Below are 16432 nucleotides of genomic sequence, written 5' to 3'. Positions count from 1 at the left end.
TCAAAAATTATAATAATTCTACTATGGTTCGTTCGAGTTTCCAACACCGCAACACTCAGCGCCAAAATCAAATAGTCACAAATTACCTCGGCTTTTAATCTTTCCAGTGGAATAAAGATCAATGCTTTTACTGTATTATACTTTGGTCATGGTTTTTAATAATAATGTGATATATAGTATTAAATCATCTTACACTTACCATTGGTTTCTGAGACTTAAATCTCTGTATAAAGCATATCGTCATCCCTGTCATAATCTTTGACAAAGCTGAGATGCCAATATGTTTTAAACAGGGTTTATGGTTTTAGAAACTCACTGTTACACGATTAATCCCGAATCATATATTAGGAATGGAGATGTATAATTTTGATTATACTTTGCTTTTGTTTTCTACTTCACCAAACTGTCATGTATTAATTTTTTTACCAAAATATGTTAAATCAAGGAAAATTCTAAAACAATGTTGTTTGTAGCAGTGTTATAAGGTTTTCATAATATAAAATGCGCATAATTTTTCATTTCAAATGAGCTTTTAAAAGATCTGAAAACGAAACTCATTGTATACAGAAATCTACCTTTTCTGGTATATTTCAGGTTACCAAAAAAAAATTTAATGTTACTAGAATATTGATTGTTAACTATATAGAAATCATAGGCTTAAGAATAGTTATTCCTAGGTGAAGCAACTGGGAAGTTTATTTTTACATTTGAAAAAAAAATAGTTTTATTTTTGTGTATGACCAATATGCAATAATACATATCTTTGAAAAATGTAAATGGTGTTTTATTTTAAAAACTAGCTGAAGCCCGCGACGCCGCGCGGAATAAAAAAAAATATTAGTAGACTATGTGTTCTTCCAGTCTATGTTCTATATATTTGCCCAATTTCATCGAGATTCCTTCAGCCGTTCTGGAGATACTTTCAAACAAACATCCATCTTAACATTAGCATCTATAATAGTAAGATTACTGTAAAAAAAACTCATGTAATTACAAAATGGTCCATGGTCGTCGATAAACACATGGGTGTTCCCGCTGCTCCTTTGCCACCTACTCTTATAAGAAAATAAAAACAGTTCTTCGGCAGTGAACTTAGTCACAACTTCGAAAATTTAATAAAACAAATTAAGTGATAAAAATGTTTAATACAATAGTACAAAAATCCTGAGTAGCAAAACTGTCAGTCTGAATTACATTCCAAGAACTCTACTATTATAAAAATGAATATAATTAACCATAATAATATTTAATTGCAAATAATTGTGGGTTCCGATTGTGGTAACACTTATTATCGAAATCCACATTTTTATAGTAAAAATTGCGATTATATTGCTTTTAAGACTAGTTTGTCATGTTAAACTTGTGGTATAGTGCCATACAAACAATATAGCAGCTTGCTATCCCATTGCCAAGGAGTCATAAAGTTAGAATCTGTCAAATTAGGAATCTAAAAACAGCACTAAAAAACAAATTATTATCATAGGCCACTACTTCAATAATTATTTTAATGTTCTCTAGAATAACATGTAGGCTATACTAATATTGAAGAGAGGAAAGATTTAGTTGTTTGCATTCAATGGGTTCCAAAACGATTTGAAAAATCTTTGACTATATTTATTACTAGATTTTATTATTCAGTACTGATAAAGTCATGAGCAACTGCCAGTATGAAATAAAACTGGTTACTACAAAATCTTGCAAATTATAAACTTACTGGAATATTAACTTGATAAAGAAGTACTAGTCAATTGAATGGTATTTGCTTAATAGGTTTATAGGCAGCAGTCTTGGATTACTTATATGGGTTTATTACTTAATATCTATTGAAAGTATTTATTGGTCTTTGAATGCACTTAAATCAAAATGTGGCTGCTGATTTGTTCTCTCCAGGATTAGAGCATTCATTTGTTGATTCAATTCAGTTGAATTGTTTGAATTAGTTGCTACATTCAACTCATCTTTAGGTACAAATATTGTTGAGAAATTACTTTGTTGACTGTTCAAATATGATGATGGTAGGTTCAAATATTTAACTCTTTCTTTTTCCAAATAACTAACTCGTTCCTTAAGCGTTGTATTTTCATCTTTGAGAACTTCAACTTGTAGTACCAGTTGTTCAACCAGCGAATGTAAATTTTGACTGAGAATTTGCAATTCCTCAACAATAGTTTGTTGAGTTTTCTCAATTTTTTTGCCATCTGTAACATCACCAGAATATGCTGGATCTTGGAATACCCTCGATTCAGTGGATAAATCCTCATTTGACATTTTGTGGAGCAATGCTTCTGATTCATTAATGGCTCTATAAATAGCAATTTGTAGTTTAGAATACTCATTGCTTTGTAGTTTGAGATGAGGATCTCGGCTCAACAATTTGATGTTTTCCATAGCTTTTTTGACGCGAGCATATTGTTCTTTCTTGCTCTTGATTAGATCCTTTTGTTTTAAATGGTAACTATGTTGGAGACTTATTGATTCCAATGCTGCGGAAGAGGTGGTTGACTTCATTGCGTCTAGTAATAATTCAGCTGCATTGTGATGGCACTGCATCGCTTCGTCGTATCTATTATTAATTAAATGAGCATCCGCACGACGATGTTGCTGATGCGCCTGAAAAGAATGATAATTCGTTATTTTTACCTATGTTTTGTTTAAAAAAATTGAAATATTAATACGTACCAGGTTAAGAGGATGTGATTCCATGTTTTATTAAACGCCGTGTTTACATTTTTCGCAAAACCTTATAAACAAAAAGAAAATTTTCAGTACATATCTCTTATGTCACTTGGTTGTCATGTTGACGTTGAAACTAGACAGTTGACACAACACACACTATAAAATACTCAAAATACGAAAAAATCTTGAAATCGATTACTAGTATTTAGTATTTGTATTTTTGAATATACATGTGTGTTACTAAATAATAAAATTCGTTTAATAAAATATTAACATTACTTTAAAAAAACCATATCTAGTGATAAAAATGCCACAACAGTCTTATCATAAAGTGATTCCCGTTAAATCAACAATTCGTTTGAGTTTATAAACAATTCTTTTGTGAGTTTTAACTGTTCGTTTCTTGTGCACTAAGTACGATTTCACGATGAAACGTTTGCACTTTATTACGCTTACATTTAGTTTAAGTAGTATTATATGTGAAGGGGTGCCACAATGTTCAATGGGAGATGTTAAGAGCCTGCTTGAGGGATGCGATAGATTAACTGGACTCAACGTAACAAGTGTAGGAGGAACGATGGTTAACGATCACAATTGCGATGTTCTTCTTCCTAAACAAGTGTTTAGTGACGAGCCGTTGTTTCAATACGCATTAGCTGATTCGGTATGAGTAGCAATAAACGATATATCTTTTATATAGGTTGTAAGCAACCACTAAATTATGGGTTATAAGCGTTAACACAACATTTGCTTGCAGAAAAAGTTTTATACAATAATTATGGTAGACCCAGACGCACCACCACAAACTGAAGGAGAATTTTTCTTGCATATGTTAAAATCTAACATACCTGTGAGTATTTTTGCAAAAATAACAGAGTCTTACAAGATTATTTGCAATAAATCATAAGTTATACTTTTATAACTTTAGTATTGGACTAATTTTAAAGTCTGTTTTAGCATTAGTCTACTTTTATACAAACATTCTAATATTTCAGGGTCTTGCACTAAGAGCGAAAGAGAGCATTAAAACATTTGGCATTGATTACCGAGGTAAATATTTAGTTTGCGATAAATTAAAAATAGACGGATTAACCCTCTGCTTGCCGAAAACATTTGTTACCAATTGCAAGAAAAAAAAGGCTTTTTAATTTGCAGGTTATAAACCACCAGCGCCACCTCGCGGAACCGGCCCACACCGCTACATAACATTACTCTATGAACAAGGCGACGGCAATAATTTCCTACCGAGTGTGCCGCCATCTCGTAGTCGCTTTATGCTTTCAAATTGGCTACGGGGGAAGAACCTGTGTGGACCTGTGGCCGCCACGCAATTCAGGGCTCAATTCTAGATGGCGTTAGTTGTTTAAATTTTCAGATATATTATGAAAACGACTTTAGGGCAATACATAACGTAAATTAAGATATTTTTATCATTTCATTTCAATCTACAAAGTTTAAAGTTGATATTTAACCTACTTTCTGTAACAATGCGTTAGTCATTTATTTCTAGATGTTCTTACACAATTTTATATTTCAACTAATATCTCTATGTCTCACCTTTAGGCAATCTATAGATGAAAAATATACATAACTTTAATTCTTTAGTTTTTGAGTTAATAGTCATTCAGATGCGGTTAGATAACTTTGTTTTACAGTCGGAATAATTTGTTAAATATTGATGTTAATTAAATACAAATATAATTAATAAGGTTGGCGCCAATGTTTACCTTCAACGGTCCTGACAAACAAACTTGAAAATATCCGGCAGCGTGCGGTGTCAGCGTAGGCTGCGTCGGCGCACGCGAGCAACGCCGCCTGCCGGCCCACGCCGTAACCACAGCGCCTAATTTATTTAAACAAATTATTTTCTCATCTTACACTAACTACTGGTTTTATTATCTGATTTATGTTCGCCGCAGTTGACGTTAGATAACTGCGGGCTATTTTACTGTTTACAGCTCTAATTTTACAGACCCACTCACAAATCTCTCCAAACATAAGATATACGTTGGACAGCAACTTTAAAAGATAGCAATGATTGATAACCAAATAAATAACAATAAGTTAACTGTTATGTTTGAATACTCATACAATTTTTAATAATTTTCATACTACAAACAAAACCTTCGGATTTCACTGACCAAAAGATATTGTCATAATACTCGATCTATTTAAAATGCAAGGATATTTCTTGTGTGTCCTTTAACAGTGAAATCCTACGTTAACATTATATTATACAGTACTAAGCATGTACTTCTTTCTACTTAAAATATTAACCACTAATAATTATTAAAGAAACTGCATTTTGTTGTATTACAAAATATTCAAAGGAATAATAAATTGGGCGATGAGATCACGTTGTCGCAAAACAAATAACTTTGAAAAGGTTAAAGTGACACGTGACAATGAATAAGATAGTTGTTGTTTTGTTGCTTGTTTATAAGCATTTTATAACAAAAAAAATATTACGTTTAATAAATACCAGCTGTCGCCTGCCACTCCGTCCACCTGGAATTAAAAAAAACTATAATAAATTAATAATATATGTATTCTTCAGGCTATGTTCTACATCTGTGCAAATCAGCGAGATCCATGCAGCCCTTCTGGATATACCTTCATCCATCAATCCATCTAAACAACCGCATTTATAATATTATAATTTATAATTTTTAACAGTGTTAGAGCCCGCTTTAACATCTTCGCACGAATTGGCCCGGCTCGCCCGGTGAAATACGACGACCACACAGAAGATAGGCGTGAAGTGGTAGCAATTCCGGGTTTCGTCTGATGAGTGTGCGTCCCGGAGGCCTAATTGAGTCCTCTTTCCCTTCCCACCCTTTTTCTTTTAGGGAAAGGATGGGAAGTGGAAGTGGACTTTCCGGATGAGAGGATGCATGGAAAGAGAAAATATTTTTTCTTTATGTGCATCCCCTTCTCCGTCGATTAAAGGAAGGCAACGCACGTGCAATTGCGTATGTCTATGGGCAACGGTCACTTCGCTCTTTCAGCGATTTCAGGTGGATGCTCGCTCGTTTGCCACCTTATGGTATAAAAAAAAATTAGAAAGATACAAATTTCTTTTATAGTTTAGTTCCATAGAAGTTGTTCATAACTTTTATTGGCTCTTCCTTATTTCATTGTATTAGACAAAACACTTAATGTGTTTAAATTTACGTAATCGTATAAACAATGAGTAATTATAAATTAACTGGAAATAAATAAAGTTCCTGGAACACGAATGTGAATTGCGATTCTGTCGACTTTATGATTAATTCTGGTTAACCACAACAGAAATCAAATTATTAATGAATGTATTTATAAAAAAATAATTCAAATCTTAATTGTAAATATATTTAATTACAGTCTAAGTTAAAAACAAAAAGTAATCCTCAATAACATAGCTTAAGTAAACGTCTAGATGATGAATACTGAATTATAATGAGTGTGTTTTCAACGAAAAAAACAAAAAGACCAGAATATCTATATTGAGTATAACATCCCTGTCATTATCTTTGACAAAACAGAGATAGCAATATGTTATAAACGTGGATATTGGTCTCAGAAACCTACGGTTAACAAAATCCTCTACAGACATAATTTTACTGTCGAATTTTAAGAAAGGTTTTCTAACTTTCTTTTCAAATCTTATTTCATAATTAATTAATGTTAATTATTTATTTTGTTGTAAGTGTTGTCGCGCGAGCATTTATTATAAGTCCAATTAAAAACTCTTTTTAAAAATTATAAAGAGACGATCAAATTCTATTGGTCAGCTTGTCATATTGTAGGTTGAATGTGGCTTTTATCACAGGAAGCTGGTCTATCGTAAATTAATCGACATGGCTCTCCAAAAATACCAAATTATTAAACAGGTTTGGCGTGTGCGCGCCGCGGGTTGGGCTGTACCACCGGAAATGCTCTCGAGAAACGTTGTTAAGTCACACAAAAACCTATCACTTAAACCTGCTAAGATAATCTAAGATCGCAACACAATTCTGACATTTTGATCGTCTTAAAATATTATTATTTATATTGTAACTGAAAAACTTTAACTGTCTTTTTAAAAAGAAAGAATAGTAATTTTCTAAGTGTGTTTTAATTCTATTATTTTTTACTTTTAATGTTTTATTATCTATATTCTTAGTACCCTAGCACCTTCAAAGTATTTTTTCCAATCCAACCCATTAGATGTATTTTCAAAAATTAATACATAATACTTAGTTCTCGTCAACATCATACGGTGGGTAAGGTTTTGTAACATTAAATTTTTCAATTAAATTTATTTTATCTGCATTACAATATCAATCAAAAAGTATTCTTAACGTGTAATCTAACGAATAAAAATAACATTTAATAGTTTAGCTGTTTATCTTTATATATAATTCTTCTGTGCGTGTGTATGTCACTGAACTTCTCTCAAACGACTGGATCGATTTTGATGAAATTTTTTGTGTGTGTTCAAGGCGATGTGGGAATGGTTTAGATTCACAATTTTGTCCGCTGGACAATGTTTTTTTAATTAATTTTTAATTTATTAGTAGTTGTTGATTTTGGAATGTTTTACATTGGATCCGACAGACGGCGCTACCATCGCAGTGTCAAATTTTAAATAATATTCGAAATTTATTTTTTTATTTTATTTTAATAGACAGGACAACGTTTGTCGGGTCCGCTAGTAACTTTATAAGCCACAAATAAAAGTACTTTGACACTAGAGATAGACTCTTTTTAATTTGTTTTGTTTTTAAGTTGAAACTGAATGCGACTGGATGAATTTTTAAAAATAGAACCGTATGTTTTTTTAAAACTTCCAAGATAATTAAAGTTTCATCGAGGTAGACGTGGGCGAGGTTAGACAGACGACCAGTCTAGACTATGAGGTCCATAACATAGACTATAGACTAGATACTATCCTTGCAAGTTATATTTATAGCAATGACGTGGGACCTTTGAGTCCTGCCCGTCCTAAGATTATAGATTTATGTTGAAATCTGAGTCTAATGTTGCAAAGAGATAGAAATAGGAATACAATGACTCGAAAAATAATGTACGTTACTTCACTAATAACTCATTAATTGAACTTAATTTAGACTCATAACATTTATAATGAAGAATTTTTTTTACTCTACTAGTAGTAAAAATAATTATGCCGATAATTTTATGGAATAAGTTTCACAAAATAAAATTACAATATCATACGTTCTAAAATACAAACTGAATTTGAACTAAATTTCGGAACAACGAACTTTTGAAACAGTATTTTTGAATTTTATATAAAGTTCATAAAAATTATGTTATAAGTCTTGAAAATGAACGACTTGGTTTGACAAAGCCTATACATACATAGTAAGTTCAGGTAAACTCCAACTTTACAAATAATTATAAAACCTATGTTTTAATAACAATGTAACATAATTTTGGGAACTGTAGAAATAAGCATAAATTTGCAATAGACACGGTTCGCACTAGACCACAAAATTACGGATCGCTTCCGGTCGCCCACGCCCTCGCCCCCGTCTCATAACATCAATCACTGAACTAAATACAAACCATTTCCATGATATTATTGCTGTATAAAGGCTAATGATTGCAGCTCGCTAAGTGGGTCATTTATTACAAATGCGCTCGACAAATTGACTTCAACTTCTGTAGAGAGCGATAAAAAATTAAATTGTACGATTTAGGTTCATGAAATTATAATTTCCTCTTTTAAGTTTGCGATGAAAGTTAATTTTATTCATTATATAATAAAATATAATTAAATTATATTAAATAATACACAATATGTAGCCTTTTATGCAGTGGTAATTGGTCATTTTGACCAAATTTTTACTATTTTAATAACAATTTTGAATCTCAAGTAATAACAACTAAGAGCTTAGTTTACTTGACAAATTTGTCTAAGCAAATAATTAATTATAATTAATAATGAGGTTGTCTAACCGTATTCGATTATGACAATATACATATAATTAATTGCCGCCCGAAACGTCCGATAAAGTAAAGTTAAACGAGCTTCTAATGCAAGCATCGCCTAATACAGAGCTAGCTGTTTCTCAATGCTTAATATAATAGCTGCACTACGTCATACTTAATCCAACCGAAGGCTAACTGGAGGCGTTAACAGTGCCAAAGCAATTCAATTAATTGTTTATTTCCTTTCGAATTCATTGAATGTTAACTCGCAAATAACATACGAAGTGTACTTGGACCGTTCGATGAATGAATACGTGTTTGTGAATGGGACGCGTTGCGTACATGTTAAATGCTTATGTCCGCAGCAAAGGTCTTGACGGCGCAACACCACGGGGCCAGCGGTCGAGTCTTCGTTGACATTTTCCATTAGCAAGGTTGGTAATCGCCGGCCGGCGGTCGATCGGCCGTGACATGTCTTAGCCCCGTGCGTACGCCACGAATTCGTTCATTGATAAAAACGTTCGCCCACGGCTCGGAGGCTCCATTCACTCGGCGCCGCGGGTTGCACAACGCGCGTGCGTGCCCCCCTCGCCTCGCTCCCTTCTCTAACCTTTATTCGGCACAAGCCTTCCGCAACAGTTGTCACTGTTTTACTATCTCTCAGCTATGATGACATAGCAGATGTTATACGTGCTAACATGGCACAGATACATTGTAACATCACATTCTACTGGATGCTACTTAAGTAACCGCAGTTACTACTTACACATTCTAAAGTTTTGTTGTAACAAATAGCTAAGTAATTGGTACTAGATATTTAGAACATGATGTATTTACGAGAATTTTCCTTTTGTATCATTATCGACTATGAAGTATACAGAAGAACAAATTATGACTGACCCATTCATTGGATTGGACTGAGGTTTTGATCTATAGGGTGTTATTCTGCACCGCTTTCAGCCTAGTCGCTTGGCTTACTAAATAGCGATATGTCTGCAAATCGTATTTTTCCTCGAAGTGTAGGATTTAATTAAAAGCTTAAATGTAATATCAATGTTGCAATATAACCCATTTACTGCACATAAAATAGTAATTAAATTTAGCTGATATCTGTACAGGAGCTCTGTACAGGGAAGTTATCTCACCGCAACCGGTTCCATAATTAAGAGCACATTTAAATTCATTAAATATCGTTAAAACTTTCCATAGATATGCTCAGCAAAGCGGCACTTTGTGGTGACACCAGTTTGAGTAGTCACTCAATGTTGCACTCAATTAAATATATGACAAAAGTTCCTTTCTATTAAAAAACAAAGATCTAAACTTTCATCATAACTTATTTGGTCTTACATAAAATATCGAACTAAAACAATATGTGTTTAACCAAATATTTTTATATGTAATTTTGGTCATTATTAAGTTGAATCTTTTAATGCAAATGGCGCGCATTCATTACCAAGTCTAGTGCCAGAATGATTAGTGAGGGGACATAAACGTCGACATTTTAGTAAGGCTAGTGTTACTGGCACAACACTAGCACAGCACAGTGTCGGATTTTCTTCCTAAGAGTAAAAATCTAATAAACTGAATTTTAATTTTACTTCTTAGTGATATTATAAATGCGAAGGTTTAGATGGATGGATGAATGTTTATTTGAAGATATCTCGAGAGCTGCTGTAAGGATCATACAAGGAAAAACATACAGGTTGCGAATTAAGTTTTTTTAAAACCGCGCGGACGGAGTCGCTGATGACAGCTTGTGTCTTAATAAAGAAAACAGATTTATAAATCAATGATACAGTATATTATTCCACAATATATTTACCCTACTTTCACATACTACACAAACAATATGTTAATTAAAAAGGAGATAAAATATTAAACTTGATTACGAAATGTGATTAAAAACTCAAAACATTTGTCGCACGCAACGCATTTGTTACGTACGAAAGTGAACTGGTTGTACACATTTTTATATGGAAGTTGAAGTCAGAATTTAAATTTTGACGCAACATATAAAAGAGTTATGGAATTAAGTGTATAGATGCTCACTATGATGATGATCTCCATTACGCCAAACCGCTACGACTTAAGTTCCTTCAAGGAGCAAGCGTTATTTATTACCATCTTAAAGGCCGGCAACGCATCTGCGGTTCCTCTGGTATTGCTGATGTCCACGGGCGTCGTTGAACACCTCGGTATTCACGCTGAACCCTCCTGAAAAAAAACTGAGGAGCTTACCCTAAATCGCTGGCCTAGTGCAGGTTGGTTGACTTCACAAATATCTTCTCAGATATGTGCAGGTTGCATCATGATGTTTTCCTTCGCCGTATGAACGTCGGATAAATGTACATATGTAAATCGGAAATCGAAAATCACATTAGGACATGGCGTGATTCGAACCCGTAAGCACTGGACTTGCAGCTTGCAAGTCAAGTGCTTACTTAACCCACCGAGGCACCGACGCTCTCACTGAGTTCACACACAACACAGCAGTTACTTTCATAATCTATATATCTACAACCTGCCAGTACACTCTGGGACATATAGATTTAGGATGAAGGCAAGGTAGATTGTGCTAGACTAAAGATAGACTATTTTCCTCACCAGACAAGACACAGAAGTATTATAATACTTTGTATTTAGTGGTTTCTGGTTTATCAATCTATATGAAATGAAAAGCATTTTTCTCTTTGTATGTATATAAGTAAAGTCAGGCGATGTAGATGTTTTATTTTTTATCTGTATTCTAATGTCAAACAGCTGCAAAAATATTCTGTCACATCCGGTCGTCTATATGTAAATCAGCCGTGCCTTTACGAGATACATACATATATTGTCTTTAAACAGGTTTTGGAAACAATGTGAAGGGATTTGAAGACATTTGTATTACTAGACTAGAGTAATGTAACACACATTGCGTTTTAGATAAAATGTTACCTTTATTTATTGTCAAAACTCGTACAAAAGCATATCGTTCTTTCAATTAAATATAATACATAAATATAATCCCACTAATATTATAAATGCGAATGTTTGGATGGATGGATGTTTGTTTGAAGGTATCTCCAGAACGGCTGAACACAATCTAGGAAAACACATAGGCTACTAATTGCTACTAACTTCTAGTTTTTATTTAATACCGGACGGAGTCGTGGGCGACCAATAGTAACATATAAGAATGAGTTTTTGTACGAATTGTTTCAGAAGTAACTCAAGTTTAGTTATTTTAGAGTAATCTTTATAGAAAAACTAGCTGTCGCCCGCGGCTACGCACGGAATTAAAAGCAGACTTAATAAGTAGTTTAAAAGTTCTTGAAGACTATGTACCACACTCATGACAAATTTCATCAAGATCTGTTGAGCCGTTTTATAGATGCCTTCAAATAAACATCCATCTAAACATTCACATTTTTAATATTAGTAAGAAAATATATGCATCATGTTGTATTCGAATTCTTAAATAGGTATCTAATAAAATGTGTAATAACAAAAAGTGATTGCCTCCAAGACCTCGATGGATATTTGCATTGATATATGAAGGTGCGCAACACCAAGCTCACGTAATCACAGTGTAATGACATAAATAAATATTCACATAATTTACGTCACTTTAATTCATGTTTCTTTTTTGACTAATATGTATTAGCTTAATAATATTTAAGGTTAAGTAAGTTATAGGTAAATTTGTGTATACTTTATAATTTCTAACGTGATATTTACGTAAGAGAATTCATATTTAAGTACGTTTTATGTCAAGTTACAACAGTAGCAGTTATCTGTTCAACTCCCACACCCATAGTTGTGTCCAAGAGTCTCTTAGTATAGATTTAGTGGGAAAAATATTGACCAAGGAAGGACGTAGAATGCACACATAATAGTAATATCTAAAACCTTTAATGTTATTAAAGTGATTATTTTTCAAGTTAATAAAATAACGACTGAAGCATCGAAGAAATCTCAGCAGATCTCGACGATACGAAGTACTAATAAGCACCATCAAAGGCAGGAAGTGAGAGGCAGCTGATGCCGCAAACGAAACAATATGGCGGCTATTGGCAAATAATGCGTTTGTTAGGCGCGTGCGCGGGCGGCGGCGCGGCATGAATGGACGCCAGCTCGGGTGAATCACTGCGACTCATTCACAGGCCACGAACACTGTTCTAGAGACGGTTCATTCATAATTTGTCTTTTAATATATGAAAAACTGTGATTTATTTTTTATATTATGCTTTACTTTTTCTCATTGTTATATTAACCTCTACAATTTTTCTTAAACTCAACTTACATTTAAAATCAATTGTGTAATCTTGACACTACGTTATAATTCAAATATAAAACAAACTTAACAAGTGTTAACGTAAACACTTAAAGACAAAAGCACATAAATAAAAAAGTAATAGTTTAAATTCTTGACAAAGATTTATGATTCCTAAACTATTATTTATCGTATTCCGTAATAAACCGTTGGAAAGTTGTAATTGTCGTCCAGTGTAAATGGTCCCGTTCGGCCGAGCACAGTTGGTTTGACTTGGAGGCAAAAGGTTATGAGATTTCAAGCCATAGATCCACTGATAGCATTTAACCGGACGGGTAATTGTTTGGTGAGAGGGCTATTAATTTTATATAATGGACCAGAGTGCGCATTTATGTTTCCTAAACAAAAAAAAACATGGCTTCGGATCTCTGATAAACCATTGAAAGCTCAAGGCGTATAATTGTTACGTTGTAAGAAATCTAAACTGTTTCGTTTGCTACATCAATTTCAAAATGTCCAATCAATCAAGCAAATATAAATCCAATTTGCTCAGAACTATATATCATAGTCCTTTTGAAGTATGATTCATTTGTGTTGGAAGGATTAGAACAAGATCGACTGATTGTTAACAAGTTATGGTAAAACGAATTTGCTCGAACATGAATTGAAATTTTCATAAAAGAAATAAATAACCCACACATAAACTTTTAAGCGATCAGAGTAGATTCATTTAATGAAAAATGTAAGCTAATTGATAAATTGACAAGTTGAATTTTTTATAGGAGAATTTGAAAATGTGCTGAAGGTTACCTATTATTAATGGTCTTATTCCCATAGAAATCTACAACACCAGAGGACAAATTAAAGAAAGTACTGCAAATTGTTGATATCTCAAATTATCGCGTGGATTTACAGTCAAAGCAGCCTGTTAATAGCATGTATAGTATTTTGTTTATTAATTATATATCTACAAGTAAGAGGCGCACTGCAAGCTAGTAAAGTTATTGACCTACTAACTTGTCTTATTACGTTTTAAAGTTGCAACAAATACGCGTCTCCGAAGATTTATAATATAATATTTTGTATCTTATTTGTACAAGTTTAGGTTAGGTTAGATTAGTTATTAGAATGTCGAACGACAGAGCATCGGTGGCTCAAGGGGTAAGCACTTGACTTGTAATCAGGTCTTGGGTTCAAATCCCGCCATGTACCAATGTGTTTTTCTCTTAGGATTCACACAAACGCATTCACATCGTCATGCAATCTGCACATATCTGTAAAGAAATTCAAAGATATACCTAGAATCAACCAACCCGCACTGGGCCAGCGTAGTAACTATGGCCTAATCCCCCCAACTAAGGGTTGCCGAGCCCCTTAGTGGAGACGTATAGTTAGCTGATGATGATTAGAATTTGTATTTTAATCACCAGCATCATCGTCATCAGCTTATACTAGTCCACTACTGGACATAGGCCTCTCCCATGGCACGCCACTGACCACGATCCTCGGCCACTCTCATCCAGAGCTGGATGAGAGTGTATTTTAATACAAATACATAAATACTATGTAATAGTTGAAATATATTAAATATAAAATAAGATTGAAAACATTTAATAGTCAGTAATGAGCGACTAGTTGCCGGATAAGTAATCGACTCTCGAAAGATATGGGGCGGGAGAACAATTTGCATGCAAAGCTAATCTCAAAGTGCGCCAACATTGAATATTTTATAGAAATCAAGCTAACAAGTGCTGTCGCATATAAATAACCAGTTAGATAAGCGATAGGTGAACAATAAATATAACAACGAGTCTGCAATATGCCTGCAGTTTAAAGTGCAGATAATCTCACCGGTGTCAAGCGCATTCAATCTGTCGTAATGTAAACAAGATCTGATTAGATCGTATGCTAATAAAGATTATTTATAAGCATTTGTTCAAGGAAGTTATTGTAATGTTTACTTCATAAATACATAAGTGGGAGTCTCTTTTTAGGAGTCAAAGTGTATGTAGGAAACAATGTAAACAAACATAAGAGTAATTTTATGTACGTTATATACCAATTTTTACTTAACTATTATTTATTGTACCGTTTCATTACATTCTTACCTCTAGGCTACTGTCATATGGTTCACGACAACAGTCGAATGTAGAATATGAACTGTCAAAGGGATCAGAAATCCGTACATTTAACCTTTAGATTATTGGCGTTTTATACTTACTTAGATTTTCATGAATAATTTCCTATTTAAAATAACGAATTGATATTAAATTATGAAAAATCTGACAGATATCAAGTTCATCAAATACCGTTTGAACGTAATTATCGGTTTCCACCATCGAAACAATCCCGCAATAATAATTTTATTCTTCACGTAATAATTATATTTTGCAAACTTTAACAGATAATACAGTTATAACAAATTATAGATATACGAATAAGTAGACATTCATTTTTATTACCTCATATTGTAAAGTTTTCGTAAGCCGTACTTTAGCAAGAAATGTCACCACACGACGAAATAATTCTTAAAGATAATCGAATACATAAATATATCTTGTGGTAATATTCCGTCCGCTTATAAGGCATTCTCATTCAGGACAGTGTATTTAATATCAACGTTGAATGGATTGTTAAGATCTTCGACGGTCAAGTTCAGTTCTGTTTTCGGTCACGATTGCGATAACGAAGGCTAACCGCACTATAAAGTGTCATAATTCACTTAATATTATTGCTATCGACTCCATGCCTTTTCCTGTGCACACTTTATTAAAAATATAACGGATTTAAAGCATTTCTTTTTTACAGAATACAGCAAAAGTTAGTCTGATGCATCTGTTTGGAAATATGAAAATAGGGCTGCACTATAAAGAACGTACCGGCTGTCAGATGAGATAGTTATCTGCTAACGAGCTGTCACAAGACATCGCGCCCCAGAGTGCCATCAAATGCAATCTCTATTGCCGCTCGGCGACCCGCTTAACATGCATAGACGTCTCAAAGAAATTAACTAACGCTACTAGAAATACTCGATCCATATCTTAAGCATCTTAAAACGATGCTACTATACCCGTAACTCTGACGATTCTAATTGTAGAATCACCATACGACCAGTACTATTGCTTTTTGGAATCAAGAATGTGCCTGATTGATAACTGATAAAGATATGTATAATGTAAGTAAGTTTAAGTTGCAGGCTAAGTTCAGTAAAAGAATTATTTGTGTGGTGTTTTATCTCGTATCGAGTCTATGTCTCGACTTTGGATCATGGGCGAGCAAAGAAGCGGATGATAGGGCAGTTTGTGCAAACATATTTTTCACATCTATCGAACGTCAAAATGTGTGTGTCGTAATGAAATTTTTGATTCTTGCATAATCTTCTCATGTAGTGGGTAATATCTTGGAACATTCTCAATAACCTTATAATAGTTGAGAATCTTCAAGCTTCCGTTTGAATTGCATACACAACTATGTTATAACTATAAAATTAACATAAAATTTAAAGACCCAGAGAAGTGTGTTGGTAACCTCGGTGATATAAAGATACATATAGTTAAAGCTGCTATTGAGTACACCCACGCG

General features: G+C 33.5%; 2 protein-coding genes across 3 annotated transcripts; one reads left to right on the top strand and one right to left on the bottom strand.

Moving 5' to 3' along the window:
• Positions 1 to 1599: 1599 nt before the first annotated feature.
• LOC106122217 (nuclear receptor-binding factor 2) lies at positions 1600 to 2886 on the bottom strand. Its single transcript, XM_013318126.1, has 2 exons — positions 2680 to 2886; positions 1600 to 2610 (listed from the first exon to the last, which is right to left on the bottom strand). The coding sequence occupies exons 1-2, from the start codon at positions 2701 to 2703 to the stop codon at positions 1834 to 1836; spliced, it is 801 nt and encodes a 266-aa protein (XP_013173580.1). The 5' UTR covers positions 2704 to 2886; the 3' UTR covers positions 1600 to 1833.
• A 178-nt stretch (positions 2887 to 3064) lies between these two features.
• LOC106122218 (CEN-like protein 4) lies at positions 3065 to 4445 on the top strand. 2 transcript variants are annotated; one of them, XM_013318128.1, is made up of 5 exons: positions 3065 to 3340; positions 3434 to 3526; positions 3672 to 3726; positions 3832 to 4030; positions 4386 to 4445. In XM_013318128.1, the coding sequence occupies exons 1-4, from the start codon at positions 3104 to 3106 to the stop codon at positions 4023 to 4025; spliced, it is 579 nt and encodes a 192-aa protein (XP_013173582.1). In that variant the 5' UTR covers positions 3065 to 3103; the 3' UTR covers positions 4026 to 4030; positions 4386 to 4445. The 2 variants fall into 2 exon arrangements, with proteins under 2 accessions (XP_013173582.1, XP_013173581.1); XM_013318127.1 differs by lacking the exon at positions 4386 to 4445 and having other exon boundaries at positions 3832 to 4096.
• The last annotated feature ends 11987 nt before the right edge of the window (positions 4446 to 16432 follow it).

The sequence above is a fragment of the Papilio xuthus genome, unplaced genomic scaffold, assembly GCF_000836235.2.
Source record: "Papilio xuthus unplaced genomic scaffold, Pxut_1.1 DF826933.1, whole genome shotgun sequence".
Lineage (NCBI taxonomy): Eukaryota > Metazoa > Arthropoda > Insecta > Lepidoptera > Papilionidae > Papilio > Papilio xuthus.
The sequence above is the reverse complement of the archived record's forward strand: the minus strand, read 5'-3'. Positions and strand labels throughout refer to the sequence as shown.